At 33.6% G+C, this 15,431-nt stretch overlaps 1 protein-coding gene across 2 annotated transcripts in view; it reads right to left on the bottom strand.

The window, feature by feature from the left end:
• Positions 1-15,431, bottom strand: part of LOC149803356 (F-box/WD repeat-containing protein 10-like) — an 88,860-nt gene that overhangs the window by 21,934 nt on the left and 51,495 nt on the right. For both annotated transcript variants that reach the window (XM_089953057.1, XM_089953058.1), the window contains exons 6-7: positions 7,995-8,116; positions 4,082-4,230 (exon numbers count right to left, since the gene is read on the bottom strand). In XM_089953057.1, coding sequence (XP_089809183.1) covers positions 4,082-4,230; positions 7,995-8,116 — 271 coding nt within the window. The remainder of the gene's footprint in view (positions 1-4,081; positions 4,231-7,994; positions 8,117-15,431) is intronic.

Here is a 15,431-nt window from a genome sequence, read left to right as displayed (position 1 = left end):
CATTAAAATTTATATTCTTTATTATTGTTAAAAGTACATTATTTCAATAAATTTTCAGGCAAGTATAGCAATTTTAAATTGTTTATTTTACACATTTTACACATTTATGATTTTTGCATTTGGACTATTTTGACAAAAACTATGTTAGAACCATTATGTAAAAACAACTTAAGGCAGACAAATAAAGATTTATAGGCACATTTATATTCATAAAAAGATGGCCTAATTAGATTTTCAGGCAATAACACATTTTAAAACTTGAAAATGAACCTTTTTGACAAAAAACTTTGCTAGCACTATTAAGAAAAATAACTTAAGGCTAAGAAATGAAATTTGATAGGCATGTTTTTTTCTCATATATAGATCATCTAATTAGATGTCCAGGTCATGTTTAAAAGTTGTTGTACAAATTTGTGAACATTTTAAATTTAGACCATGTTGACCTAAAGACCTTGTTATCATCTTCAATTAGCACACATAAATTGTTTTTCAAAGACTCATACATGTAAATTAAAATCCACTGCTTGGGTGGAATTTACACACCTATTGAATTCCTGAAATTATACACTAAAATTAGTAAAGAGCCAGACTGCTCAAAATTACTGACTGCATTAGCTCCCTTGTCACAGACATTTTCTAGTGTTCAACATGGCATCTTTCTTTAACTCTAAATGTGTTGATGGAACAGTCATTTTAACTTGAGAAAAAAAAAAATTAAAACAATTTGAAATGGAGCAATTGTTTTCTTTCCTGTAAAGTTCAACAATGAAAGAAGCAGACAATATTAAACAATTTAAAAGCTGTGTCCAACTGGAATGGCTATTAAAGCTTGTGAGTATTGTCCATTTTAAGTTTATTTCCAAGCACATTTATAGGATCCAAATCATCACTAATCCTTTTTAAACTCTGAAAAAGGACATAAACATTAATTTCAGCAAAAAATCAGTCTCACATTTACTTTGAAAAAGTGTGAAAGAGAAGAACATTGAGAAAACAAAGTTTCCTTTTTAGTATACAGGAATTAAATTGAAAGCACCTTTCTATTGTTTTTATTCTAACATTTGCTTTAACAACAAAATATGAAGAAATAAATGCAGTACATATCAAGCATCAAAGTAGCAGTAATGTACCTTGTGTGAGCCCTGGGGCATTTTTCTCTTCTCCAATAAATTTTAACAAATCCACAACCATGATGCAACAATGCATGGTAAAAGATCATGTTAGGAGATAAAAAGTAACATTTAATGGGGGTTTCCCTTATTTACCATTTCTGTTCACCATAGTGTATTTTGCAAAAAATGTTCTTTGGCAATAAATTTTTACCCAAAACAGGTATTGGTACATATATTTTCTTTCTGTGACTAAAATGATGCATGGGTTTGAAAATACATATACATCCTGAACAAGCTCAGACTGCTAATGCAATAAAATGCATTGTATCTTTTTTTCTAATTTGAAACTTTCGTAATTCTTTTCTTTTGTAAGCTATTGATAACTAAGTTGAATGTAAGTGTCACATCAGTCATTTCAATTATAAAACTCCCACAGTCCTGTTCAGTGCATAGTTTATCGCATATCACCTTTGCTATAATTCCACTTAACTGAGTTATAGGTTCCCTAATAAGTCAATTCTATGAATGTATCAGTGAGAAGTAATGCCTCCTCCAACTTCCAGAAATGCATCAAAGGGAGGTAATGTCTGTTCCAACTTGAGTGAGAGTAATGGTAACACTTGTAAATGATTTAATTAGTAAACTATGCAACATGATTTTACATGAACAAAGAATTTGAGGCAAAAAAAGTTCTAATAAATAGAGGCAAACATGACCCTCCATATCTGTCTGTTAAGTAAAAGCATTTGAGGGTAAACAAAGTCAAATTTTATATGCACGACTGTATGTATAGGAAGATGACTTTACATAATTGTTATGCCATTACAGTGATTTTTTTAAAATTACACATTTTTATGATGTTAGTTGTTCTACAAGTACACTTCTAATTTTTAAAGATAGATATCCTTCAATAACAGCTGTACAGTCACAGGAGCAATGCTTCACTTTAGAGAAATTCCTTTTTTTGGGTAAGGGAGATTTGTAGCAGCCGAAGAATGACTGCATTTAGTCTTTAATACTAATGAAAAACTTATCTATAAAGGACACTCAGGTCATCACATAACTGCATCCTTTATGGGTATGTGTCCTTTATCCAGCAATGAAATATATACCATAAGTCTTGAGAAATCTTGAGATACCATAACTTTTGAGACAGCTTGAGACACCAGAAGACTTGAGAGATCTTGAGAGACCATACCTCATGAGAGATCTTGAGAGACCATAAGTCTTGAGACACACTGAGAGATCATACGTCTTGAGAGACCACACCTCTTGAGAGATCTTGAGAGACCAGATTCTCAGTGTATGGATTTATTGATTAATATAGTATTATGACCTGTCATGAATGACCATTTGTCTTCACAGACCAAGATTTTTGGGCAAAAGTACTGGTCTTTTAAATATTTTAACATACACATCTATGGTTAAAAAATATTACTTTACCAAATTTGCTGAAATAAACTTACATATGCAGGTTAATGTGCAAATTTGAATAGAAAAAAACATAAAATTTGTGGTTGGAAATAGATAAAGTTTTGTATTCATAACAATGTCCCTATTGTTTAAAACTCAAATAACTGATACCTTCTAAATATGCATGTATTTTGAATTATATAAGCTTCAAGATAATATTTACAATATCTTGGAATAAAATAAATATAGATAAATGTAGCCTGATACCAATCAATAAAAGTATTATCTACAATAAACAAAAAAAGAATTAGATATATTATTTCTAAATCAATTTCTGCATCTTTTCACTGTTTTTGCATTAATTTAAGCATTTCCAAGCATTGTTTGCTTTCCAAATTTTTTACGAGGGGTGGGTGGGTGGGTGGGTGGTGGTGGTGGTAGTGAAGGAAGGGAGGACAGAATCTCACAATTAAATCATAATGCAGTCTATATATACTCATTTATAAGTTGAGTCCAGCTGCAAACAACATAGACCCTGATTTGTCATCGTATAATGCACCAGCAGATCAGGGTCTTATGTTGTTTGATTGATTACTCCAAACTAACTGCATTCACTCAGATCTGCTAGTGCAGTATGTGACAGCAAATCTGGGTGTAGGCAGGTTCAGTTGGATCTAACTTATTAGTAAGTATATAAAGCAGATAAACTTTATTACTTTATTATAAAAGATAGGGACAGTGAGGGCAGCTTTTCAAAGTTGTTGTACATCAGCAGATGTCCTTAACATAAAAGGTCGTCACATTATTTCCTTGTATTTTTTAATTATATTTCCAATCATTTACATCACCACATATACTAACTTATAAGTCAAGTCCAACCACAAAGGGACTAGTGATTACAGCGTCCGCCTCAGATTCGGGAGTTCATGCATTCGAACCCCTCGCTGAGTTATACCAAAGACTTATATAAATGGTATTAACAGTTGTCTTGCTAGGCGCTCAGCATTAGGAGGTTAGTGTCAGGACTGGTCATCCTGGTGTCAGAATAATGTGACTGTGTGGGTCATCATGCTACATGTCTGTAGCATGATGACCCAGTGCTAGACATCACTGTAAACACTATAAACTGCCACAATGCAGACATCAAATGGATATGACTGAAAATTTTTTAAATCTACATTAAAAATTCAAATCACACACACATACACCCAACCACAAATTGCCCTGACCCAGATCTGCCATCCCATAATAAACTGGCAGATCTGGGTCCATACAATTTGCAAGGATTAATAAATAGAACAAACAACACAGACACTGATCAGACCATCACATTATGCAATGACAGACTAGGTCTATATATTGTTCATGACTTTACTCAGCCTGTATATTAGTATTATGTGGTACCTGATGAACTGTACTAAGTACAATGATAGCATATCAAAATTAGATGATAATGTCAAGAATGTTTATTCTATTTCAACAAGATTTGACCAAACTATATAATTATTACTGAGACGTGGAAAGGGGTTATCTTGCATTTGTCATTGTTACATTACCTTTATCAGATCACCTGATTTGACATCCCACACCTTGACGCGCCCACCTTCACAACCTGAGATACACAGTTCAGAGTTCATTGCCACAGCTAACACAGGATAGCGATGCCGAAATGTCCTTTGACACTTGCCTGTCTGCATGTTCCATACTGTAGAGCAAAAATTACACTTTGTAAGATGAGCAAAGAAAATTTAAATCAAACTGTATTGTTAAATGGCTGCTTTTCTCAGATACTACATGGCAATTAGTCTTCTGTGTATATTCAGTTATTCCTTTATTCTCCTGTCCATCTTTGATGTTTTATTAATCAAAATGAATTATTGTCTACAGCGACTGACCTATCAATAGGTTTGGTTGAATAATTCATTCAATAAACACCTGATCAGTGGATTAGTGGAATATTTTAAACAAAGATTTTTTACAAAAGTAGTAAAATTCAGAACTATGTTAGGCAAAACAAGACAGAAATTGAAAATCAAATGATTTATTACAGAGGCTGTTTGCATGGAATAGTTACCTTTCATTTAGTTCTCTATAAAGTGTGCTATTAGAGATTTTTTAAATATATATATATATATATATATATATATATATATATATATATATATATATATATATATATATATATATATATACCATTTCAACAACATATACCTATATACCTGTCTACTTTAATTCTTCATTTATACTGTACTCCATGAGAAACCCTCCTATGTCTAAAACTTAAAATGCTGAAACAGACTTTGCTATCAAATGTCATAGTGCAGAGATATGCACAACTTCACCATATGCCATAGTTACAAACCACGTGAACTTGAGTGTGTACTCAAATGAAATTTGTGATGTTAAATCATGATTAAACTGACTGACATACACAAGATTTGAAAATATCTTTTCCTTACCTTATATATTTTATCAAATATGCAGACTGAGGTATTTTATAAAATTCAACAAATATGATATATTCCAAAAGAAAAGAATATTCGAGTTTGGTCTTGTGTGCTCAGGTTCAAGAGTTTTATTAATATTCCCGCCAGACCATGTATTCTCAAATTCCAACTCAAGCTTAAAAGCCAACATTAGGATATGGCACTTACAATAAATCTGCATGATCAAAATATTGCATCTATCAGAAGAAATGAAATTAAGAACATCCTTAAAGTGTTGCAGGATGGGGTATCTTCTCTTGTTAGTATACACTCCAATACCAACATTTTTCCAAGAAAATAAAGTACACGAAAAACTCAACACACCAGAATAACATCAACTGCAAATGCCATTCATAGAAGATTTATTGTCCTGCAATCAGAAAGTACTCTCTGAACTGGTTGCCATTTCTGTGCCAGAATCCATGGAAAATCTTTGTACACTCTAATTATTTCACATAATGGACTTAATCCAGATATGGCTATGACCTCATTAAGTGGTCATTATATTAGAAAATACTAAGTAAATTTCTGTGCAATTTATATCTGAACTGGCATTATGGTTTTCTACCTTCTTTACCATAAAAAAGATAAACTCATCCCACATACATTAGTATTACCTGGAATTAAAATAATCTTACAGAATGCCACATTTTTCCAACTCTTAGCTTGAGCTTTAATCTCTTGTTAAAAAAATTATAAGAATAAGTAGTTGGCCAGGGGTTAACCCTGCATGATCTCATCCATTTTATTATCTGAACCAACACATTCTTCCACTTTACAAATAGGACCACAAGTTATATCCAACAAAAGATGCACCATTTCCTATACAAATTAAGGACATCTTTACACCACTGATGTAATTCGGATGGACAGAAGGAGGAAAAGTCAGGCGGATGAAATAAATTCTAGATACTAGATATACAACCCCCTTCTCAGTCTTCACCCAGATTACTTGCAAACCACATATAACATGGTAACATTTGTGAATCACAATTGTTTAAATGTGGCAAGAAAAGATAGCTGCAAGAAAAAAAAGTGAAACTCTGCTTCAAGTCTAAACATACTGAACATTCAATACTTGCATATTTAAAATGTTAAAATGTTTGATTATCCTTTGATATTAATTGGAAATAAAAAGGAAATATTTGAACATTTTACCATATAATGTTTGTATTGACACAAGGCTGCTTAGCCTCATGTATAAAAACTATGGCATCGAGAACATTATATAATCAAAAAGCAGTTGTAATAGCTCGACTTGTTCAATGGTTCAGCCAGTTTTATTCTGACAACTGTTGAGAACTTAATGATCCTTGACATGAAGACACAAACCAATTTAATACTCACATCTGGAAGAAAGGTCAGCCGCATTTCTTTATATAAATCAATACACCACGGGCAATCCCATGTTTTCGCCTGTGGGTAAGCTGTTGATAATTTTCACAATTTGCACTGATGCATTAGAAACTAAGTTACAAATAAAACTGACATATTTTTTTGTAAATTTGTTTGTTTTATCTGCATGATGTTTTTCGTGACCATGCAACTGTTCTGTGCTGGCTATGTTTACTTGTGTGCACAACATGGAATCACTGTTTTGTGCTTTGATGAAGTGTATACTGATGAGCTTGGCTACAGTGGTTTTGTGCTATTGATGAAGTGTATGCCGACATTTAACCACTGTAAATATACTGATGAGCTTGGCTACAGTGGTTTAGTGCTATTGATGAAGTGTATGCTGACATTTAACCACTGTAAATATACTGATGAGTTTGGCTACAGTGGTTTAGTGCTATTGATGAAGTGTATACTGATGAGCTTGGCTACAGTGGTTTAGTGCTATTGATGAAGTGTATACTGATGAGCTTGGCTACAGTGGTTTAGTGCTATTGATGAAGTGTATACTGATGAGCTTGGTTACAGTGGTTTAGTGCTATTGATGAAGTGTATACTGATGAGCTTGGCTACAGTGGTTTAGTGCTATTGATGAAGTGTATACTGATGAGCTTGGCTACAGTGGTTTAGTGCTATCGATGAAGTGTATGCTGACATTTAACCACTGTAAATATACTGATGAGCTTGGCTACAGTGGTTTAGTGCTATTGATGAAGTGTATGCTGACATTTAACCACTGTAAATATACTGATGAGCTTGGCTACAGTGGTTTAGTGCTATTGATGAAGTGTATGCTGACATTTAACCACTGTAAATATACTGATGAGCTTGGCTACAGTGGTTTTGTGCTATTGATGAAGTGTATGCTGACATTTAACCACTGTAAATATACTGATGAGCTTGGCTACAGTGGTTTTGTGCTATTGATGAAGTGTATGCTGACATTTAACCACTGTAAATATACTGATGAGTTTGGCTACAGTGGTTTTGTGCTCAAGTTTATTTGTAACTGCTTAGGATTAGTACCTATTCCTCATACTGAAAGGGAGAATAATCCAACTTTATTGATGCATGGATATGGGAGTACTGCATGTCTTTATTGATGTATGAATATGGGAGTACTGCATGTCTTTATCGATCCATGGATATGTGAGTACTGCATTTCTTTATTGATGCATGTATATGGGAGTACTGCATGATTTTAATGATGCATGGATATGGGAATACTGCATTTCTTTATTGATGGATAGATATGGAAGTACTGCATGTCTTTATTGATGCATGGATATGGGAGTACTACATGTCAATTTGATTTATATTAAAAGTCTGTCATTTTATTGATTTTAATTTGACTTCTTGAAATTTAATATCCATTGATATTAAAATCCATTATGATTATGATTCTCAGTTATCAAAGAATGTTTATAGCACTACTCCCCCTCACAATGGCTAATCAAAATTTGTGTAGCCTTCATTTTCTCATATCCATACTCAATATTAGTTGATATTTATGGACACAATTACTTGCAGGTTATCAAGGAGGAGGTGTACATATCATCCCTTTCTTCAGCCAAGTACAACTTATTACCTTTACTAGAGCTATCTTTTGACCCTGACACCATCATATCACCATAAACTCGGATGGTTAGCACTGTATCTCGATGGCCTCTGAAAATTTTCAAACACTGTCCAGTCTTTATATTCCAGCATCTGAAGAAAACAATATACTATTATAAAATAATATATTAAGTTATCAACTGTGTATTTTCTACCATATTACTTTGATAGCTGTGAGAATTTCAGAATGGTCTATCACTTATGTTCCCACCCTTTTTATCACAATAAAGTGACCAAAGTGAAGAAATACAGTTTTTGGTTATGACAGGATCAAGGATGCATTCTCTCACCTCTGAAACCACCCAATTAAAACAAAATTCCATAACCATCAACAAAACATGAATGCATTTACAAAAGCATCTGAAAATGGAGTTACCAAACGATTAATAAAATTGGCATGGCCAAGCAAGTCTTCATATAATAATGCCATTTAGCATGACACTAATTCCATTTAGTGTCACACCAACTCCACTCCCTAATCCTGTTCACAGTCGCACAAACTCCCCTCTTTAACCCCATTCAGAGTCACACCTGCTCCACTACCCATTTAGAGTCACACAAAGTCTCCTCCTTAACTCCATTTCAAGTCACAACTCCCCTCCTTAACCCCATTCAGTCACACCAACACCACTCCCTAACCCCATTTAGAGTCACACATACTGCTCTCCTTAACCCCATTTAGAGTCACAACAATTTCACTCCCTGCGATGTTAAAATCCTAAAACCTGTAAGTTTCAGCTCCACAGAGAACCTACATGAATCCTAAACAATGATAATGTCATGTACAAGGTCGTAAGAATAGTATAAACTTATCTTGAGAGACCACTTGTCTTGAGAGACCAGGTTCTTCATGTACAGATTTATTGATAATATAGTGTTGTGACCTGTTATGACAGATAACCTGTCATGATAGACCATTATGTTTTTGGCAAAGCAGTGGTCTTTCAAGACAGGTTCCACTGTATCAATTTGGCAGAAGTGGTAGTCTTTCAAAACAGGTTCCATTGTATTACTTTCATGAATAGGAATGTCGATAATGACATTTCCAGTTTTCCACAAAATTGCTCTCTATGAACATTTCCCAAAAAATAAGCAAAAGCAGCAATGTGTGAAAAATACAACAATACATCCAGTATTTCCAGTTTGTAATTCAATACTATATATAAAGACTCAAAAATCATTTACTTATATTTTACAATTGTCCTCTGAAAGAACCTTTAAAATGTACATTAACTTATTAGGGTTGCCATGTACATAAATACAAGGTATTATATAATTACCGGTACAATGCCAAGTTTCTATAAATTTGTGTGATGTTAATTTTTTAAATCTCTTACAAGAAGGCCTCATGCATAGGAAAATAAAATAATGCAACTAATTCTCTATATATTGTATATGTATATCTAAACAGATCATGTAAAGATGGATTCAATGTAGGAGGAAAGTGGACTGAGGTGTGAAGTTCTGGTGAATATCAAAAGACCGATTCAGTCTAGGAGCAAAGTGGATTGAGGTATCGAGTTCTGTTGAATATGAATGTGCTTATGAAACATGAATGTCCTGACACTTATGGTTGCATGATGTTTAAGTAGGTTACCAAGACTCTTCCACTCAAAGCTGAATGATTCAGGCACAAAACATAGTTCAAAGTGACCTAATTTGGATATGGGTTGTACTGGTCTCAACCACAAGCATCCACACAAAAGTTGCATGGCTCTATATGTGGCCTAAATGGTCACAGTGATGTAATTCTTATATAGCGTGCTGCATACTCACCATGACACAGTTATATTGACACACACATATACAATCTATGAGAGACAAATGACACAGAATAATTGTATCCCAATATTCAGTTCTTAAAGATAGATGCAATTCATATGGAATAAGAAAATGAAATTAAGGCATAATGCAGTAGAGCTGACCAGAGATAGACTCCATTCTTAGAGACAAATATGGTCTCACAAGATGAGCGACCTAGCAAGAGGTCATCACAGTACTAAAAAGAAAATGATCCATCTAGGTGCATGAAACACTTAGATTTTTGTCCAAAATGCCCCTCCCTCTCTCTCTCTCTCTGAAATGGTGGGGAAACAGTATATAGTAAATGTTCTGAATGTTTAAAGCAGTTACTTAAAACAGCAATAATAATATTTAATTTTATCATTTGACATCAATATTACTAAAAACAAACAAAAAATACTTATTAAACTATACCAAATATACTTACCTACAAGTTGAATCCAACAGCAAGCAAAGTAGACCATGAGCTAAAGACCTGAGTCTCACAGTGCAGTTTGCAGCTTGACTCAACTGATAAGTGAGTACATATGGTAGATTACTATTGAAAACTGGGAACAGGTGTTGAGATATAAATCCTGATTTCTTCCTTTTACAGGATGAAAGGTGACATAAACTTGTTTATTTGTACTGGCAATCAGCCTATATTCCATCAAAGTGTAATCATTTGCTCTTCATTTGTCTACATACATACAAGTTCCACTCACTTCTCTGAGTTTTCTTTATGTGTACATTTTTAGCAGCAAGATCACAAAATAACTACAGACAATTAATCTTTAAAATGAGACAAAAGTTGAAAAAAAAACTAAAGCTATTTACAAGCAGACAAGATTTGATATAATTTTACTTAGAATACAAAAAAAAACCTTCATGGTAAAGTAAAGGGGTAGGGGTAAAGATGTAAACTAAAAAAAGACAATATCAGCTTCACTTTTTATGCATATGTGTGAAATAATGGGCAACTATTTCACCTGAATTATACCCAAGCATAAGCCCAGTCCATTAAAGGGGCCCCGAGTGGCCGAGTGGTCTAAAGCACTCTCCGTTATGGATCAATGCCATCTCACCTCTGTCTTTGTGGGTTCGAGTCTCGGATTCAGCCAATGTGGGTATGTGAGAAAGCTTGCCAGTAGCTTCTCGTGGGTCGGTGGTTCTTTACGGGGTTCTTCCTCCACCATTAATATTGGCTGCCATGTATAGCTGAAAAATGGCATTAAACCTTACAACAACAACAACAGTCCATTAAAGATTTTGTCAGATAGGACAGATGGTCTCTCATGATTACAAATTTGGTCAAATAGGACAGGTGGTCACTTGTGCATTAAAAAATTTGTCAAATAAAACAGATGGTCTCTGAACTTTCACGCATTAAAAATTTGGTCAAATCAAATGGTGGATGGTCTCTCAAGCAATACAAATTTGGTCCAATAAGATGGATGGTCTCTCAAGCAATAGAAATTTGGTAAAATAGGACAGGTGGTTTATCATAACTGTGGTTTAACTGTATCTAGCTGAGGCCAGGTGTGAAAGACTGCAAATTTAATTAAAATTGGTATATGTTGATGGATACTGTAATCATTTTTGGTCAAGATCAGGCAAATGCAGTTTTCTTTTCAACAAAATGCAAAAACATTAAATTGAGGTGGAAAATTCCACTGTTTCCTTCTATAAATTCTGCAAGGATATTCCTGGTATAGCAAGTAAGGCTTTGGTGACTGACCAAAATGACATCACCACATTACTGCAATAGGTAGCAAATTATATGGTAACAGTGAATGGCAGTGACAAACAAATTTCCCATTTACACTAAATAACTGTATTTCTGCCACCTGGACATCGTTCTAAATAATTGGTCATGTGGCCATTTTGAACACGCATGCAAGATCCAATACTATGAAGATTACACATCTGCTGTTGTTACTTGCTTATAAGTCGAGTCCAACTGCAAACTGCACAGACCTAAATCTGCCATCACATAATGAAGATCTGTGTCTATGAAGTTTGTAATCAGTAAAACAATCAACTTAGTTCCTGATCTGCCAGCACATTATGTGACAAATCAGGGTATCTGCTGTTTGCAGTTGGTTGTGACATATAAGCAAGTATGTATGGTAAATGGAGAAAGGAACTGCCCATATGTTCATAAACTTTGCCATGTGTTATCAGTGCATTCTGAACACACTTATCAACCTGTCAGAGAACCACTACTCCAACCACACTAGAGTAAACATTTACTTGCGCAATATGACCATCTAACTGCCAATAAATTCATCTTAAAAGAAGGTCAGACTTGTCACAACTCCCCATAATATTTACACTGTCTACCTGTCCAGGGTTAAAACCCACTACAAGCCTTTCTTTTTCAGATAAATCAATTTAAGACTACTGAAATGCAATGAGGGATTAGCCCTGAGATTTGTAGAATAAATCTTATAATCTGATTAGAATTCTTGTAGACTGTTGATCATTCCGGAAAAACAGAAAATTTATTAACATAAAAACTCCAAGTCTGGTCATATGAATAATAGGTAGACAGTTGTAATTTATTTAATTTGTGTTATCTTGAAAAATCAATCAAAGATTATCAAGAACTATATTTTTAGACCTTGTAACATTTATTACATGGATAAATCAACAGCCCCAACCCAACCCTAATTATACATCACACAAATGAACTTTCATTTTCAAGTAGAAATCAAATTTAAGGCAAATTTATGCATCCAAACTCTGAATATCTTGTGATGATGATGATGGAAACAATATTGTAGACCTTCAATATTCACACTTCCCACTTCTCAGGACAAGTTAAATTAATAAAATATTATACTGGTCTGTACCACGCAATACCCCCTGGATCTCTGACACAGTACTGTAGTATGTGAAAATCCATATGCAGTTTTTTTAAATAAAAACTTGCTTTATTTGAGGTGAAATAAGTAACCTTAACCGTAATATAAAAAAGTTATGTTTTTCCATCAACTTATGATGCTAAAACTGGAAAGTAACAATTTTAATGGGCAATTAAAAATCTTAATTTCATTACCCAATCTATGCCAGGAATTTAACCTCTATATAATAGAATATTACCCTGTACCATGTATTTAACTTCTGTATTATGGAATGTTCCCATGTACCATGTATTTAACTTCTATATTATGGAATGTTACCCTGTACCATGTATTTAACTTCTATATTATGGAGTGTTACCCTTTACCATGTATTTAATTTCTGTATTATGGAATGTTACCCTGTAACATGTATTTAACTTCTATATTACAGAATGTTACCCTGTACCATGTATTTAACTTCTGTATTATGGAGTGTAACCCTGTAACATGTATTTAACTTCTGTATTACAGAATGTTACCCTGTACCATATATTTAACTTCTATATTATGGAGTGTTACCCTGTACCATGTATTTAACCAATGGATATTTAGGACAGAGGGCAGGGAACAACATGGACATGGCACGGTATGCCTCAGATCAAAGGGGATGGGGGCAAGCCACCACCTAAGAAGGGCACAATATGGAACCCTCCTACCAATGGTAGTGGATAACTCTGCTTAACATGTTATTACTTTTGCATATTGAATGACATCATGGTGTGATAGTACTGCATATATCGAAAATATAATATACAGAAAAGCCTACGCTGAAAGATCACCCCTTCAAACAACAAAAAGTCATCCCTCATAACAGATCTGTACAGGATGGCCAGTTTTCAATGTCAAAATTTGAATGAATTTCTGAAGTAAAAATATCCATAATTACTGTACATATATTTCATTCTTTATTCATAGTTCTCATTAAAATATTATGTTGCATTCATCTAAAAGCAAGTTGTATAGCAATAAAATATGCTGTTCATAAACTTTACATTTTTTATGTTTATATGAAGTCTATTGGCATATAAATTGCAAAGTTAACTATGGTAATCCTTATCATGTACCTAAATTAAAAAGTTAGTTATGATAACACTTCCACAAAAAAATAATGTTTTGAACCAAAGGCCAGAACTTAAGTCACCCATGAGATAAATGACAAGAGGCCCAAGTAGGCCTGATACGGCTCAACAGAACTTTACAGTTGAACAATGCACTAATCAAGTTTGTGTGGTACTGCAAGAACATAACCCAAATTAAAATATCCTCAAAAATTACTTTTTAAGATAAAGGCATAATTAATATGAAAAATCTAAGGCTTATAACTAAAGATATCTAAGAGCTAGATGATATAAACTCATTTAACAAGTTTTATAAAAATTTGATGAGAAACAGAATCATTATGACTACAGAGTAACAAACTCAGCCAATCTGATGTAATGCATCTCATTAAACTGACCAGATCTCACTATTCTAGAACCAGTCTACAACAATGAAAATATAAGCATATCATCCAAGGCAGAACAAACTCATACTGGATCCCAGTCTCCAGAATGGTAAAATGCTTATCCAATCAGATACACAATTATGTCATTAATGCGAAGATCTCAATTATAATCAGTTCATCCAGCTTCTTGATAAAATCAAATTATTTAGAAAGTTTGATCAAAATCTAATTAGATATATAGTGGTTAGAGTGTTGACAAGAGCAGCCAATTAGATAGAAGGTCACATCATTAATATACATGCAATCCACTTACTGTCATAATCCAAGAAGATCTTGATGACATAGACCTATTTACTAAGTTTTATCAAAACACTATCAATCTAGTCTAGAAAATTTATTAAAACTTCAGCAAATATGATGCAAGTTTACCTCATTAATATGCACGAATCTTCCTCATAACTAAAATTTATCTGAGAACTTAATGATATAATCACCTGTCACCTTTGATCAATAACTACATCAGAATTATGGCTTCCATTATGGTAACAAACTCTGCCATTACATGATGATTGCCTCATTAATGTGTGGATCTTGCTCACCCAAGATCTTGAAGATTAAAGCATTTGTTCCAAGTATGAGCAAAATCGGATCAGAAATACATGATCCAGAGCGGTAACAAGCACAGTCAATCAGAAGCAAAATCACACCATTAGTGCTCAGATCTGTCACCAATTATCAAATAAATCCAAGCTCTTAGTGATATAAACCTATTTTCCCCGTTTGATGACAATTGGATCAGAAATATGTAAGTGGTAATAAGGTCAGCCAATCAGAAGCAAGAGCATCTCATTATCATACATGGATCCTATTCACTATCAAATTATTTCTGAGATTCTGATGATATAAGCAAACATTCCAAGTCTGACTGAAATTGGATGATATAAGCAAACATTCCAAGTCTGACTGAAATTGGATGATATAAGCAAACATTCCAAGTCTGACTGAAATCAGGTCAAGAAAATGGGTCCCAGAGTAAGAACGATTTTTAATGGACAGAAGCTGCATAAAAGATGGTGGGTCATACCAAAAACTCATTTGACCTTTTTTGGTAAATGAGCTAATAAATGGATATACCTGATAAACAAAAAACTATAACAGACACAATAAACTGAACAGATGACAAGATCTTTGGTACTTTTGGCAGTGTGGTAACAGTAGCATGGATAAAACAACAAAGAATATGAATCTTCACAATGACATAAGAAATAGCTCATCT

The sequence above is a fragment of the Sinohyriopsis cumingii genome, chromosome 3 (assembly GCF_028554795.1).
Source record: "Sinohyriopsis cumingii isolate HCF-2022 chromosome 3, ASM2855479v2, whole genome shotgun sequence".
NCBI classification, from domain to species: Eukaryota; Metazoa; Mollusca; class Bivalvia; order Unionida; family Unionidae; genus Sinohyriopsis; species Sinohyriopsis cumingii.
The sequence above is the reverse complement of the archived record's forward strand: the minus strand, read 5'-3'. Positions and strand labels throughout refer to the sequence as shown.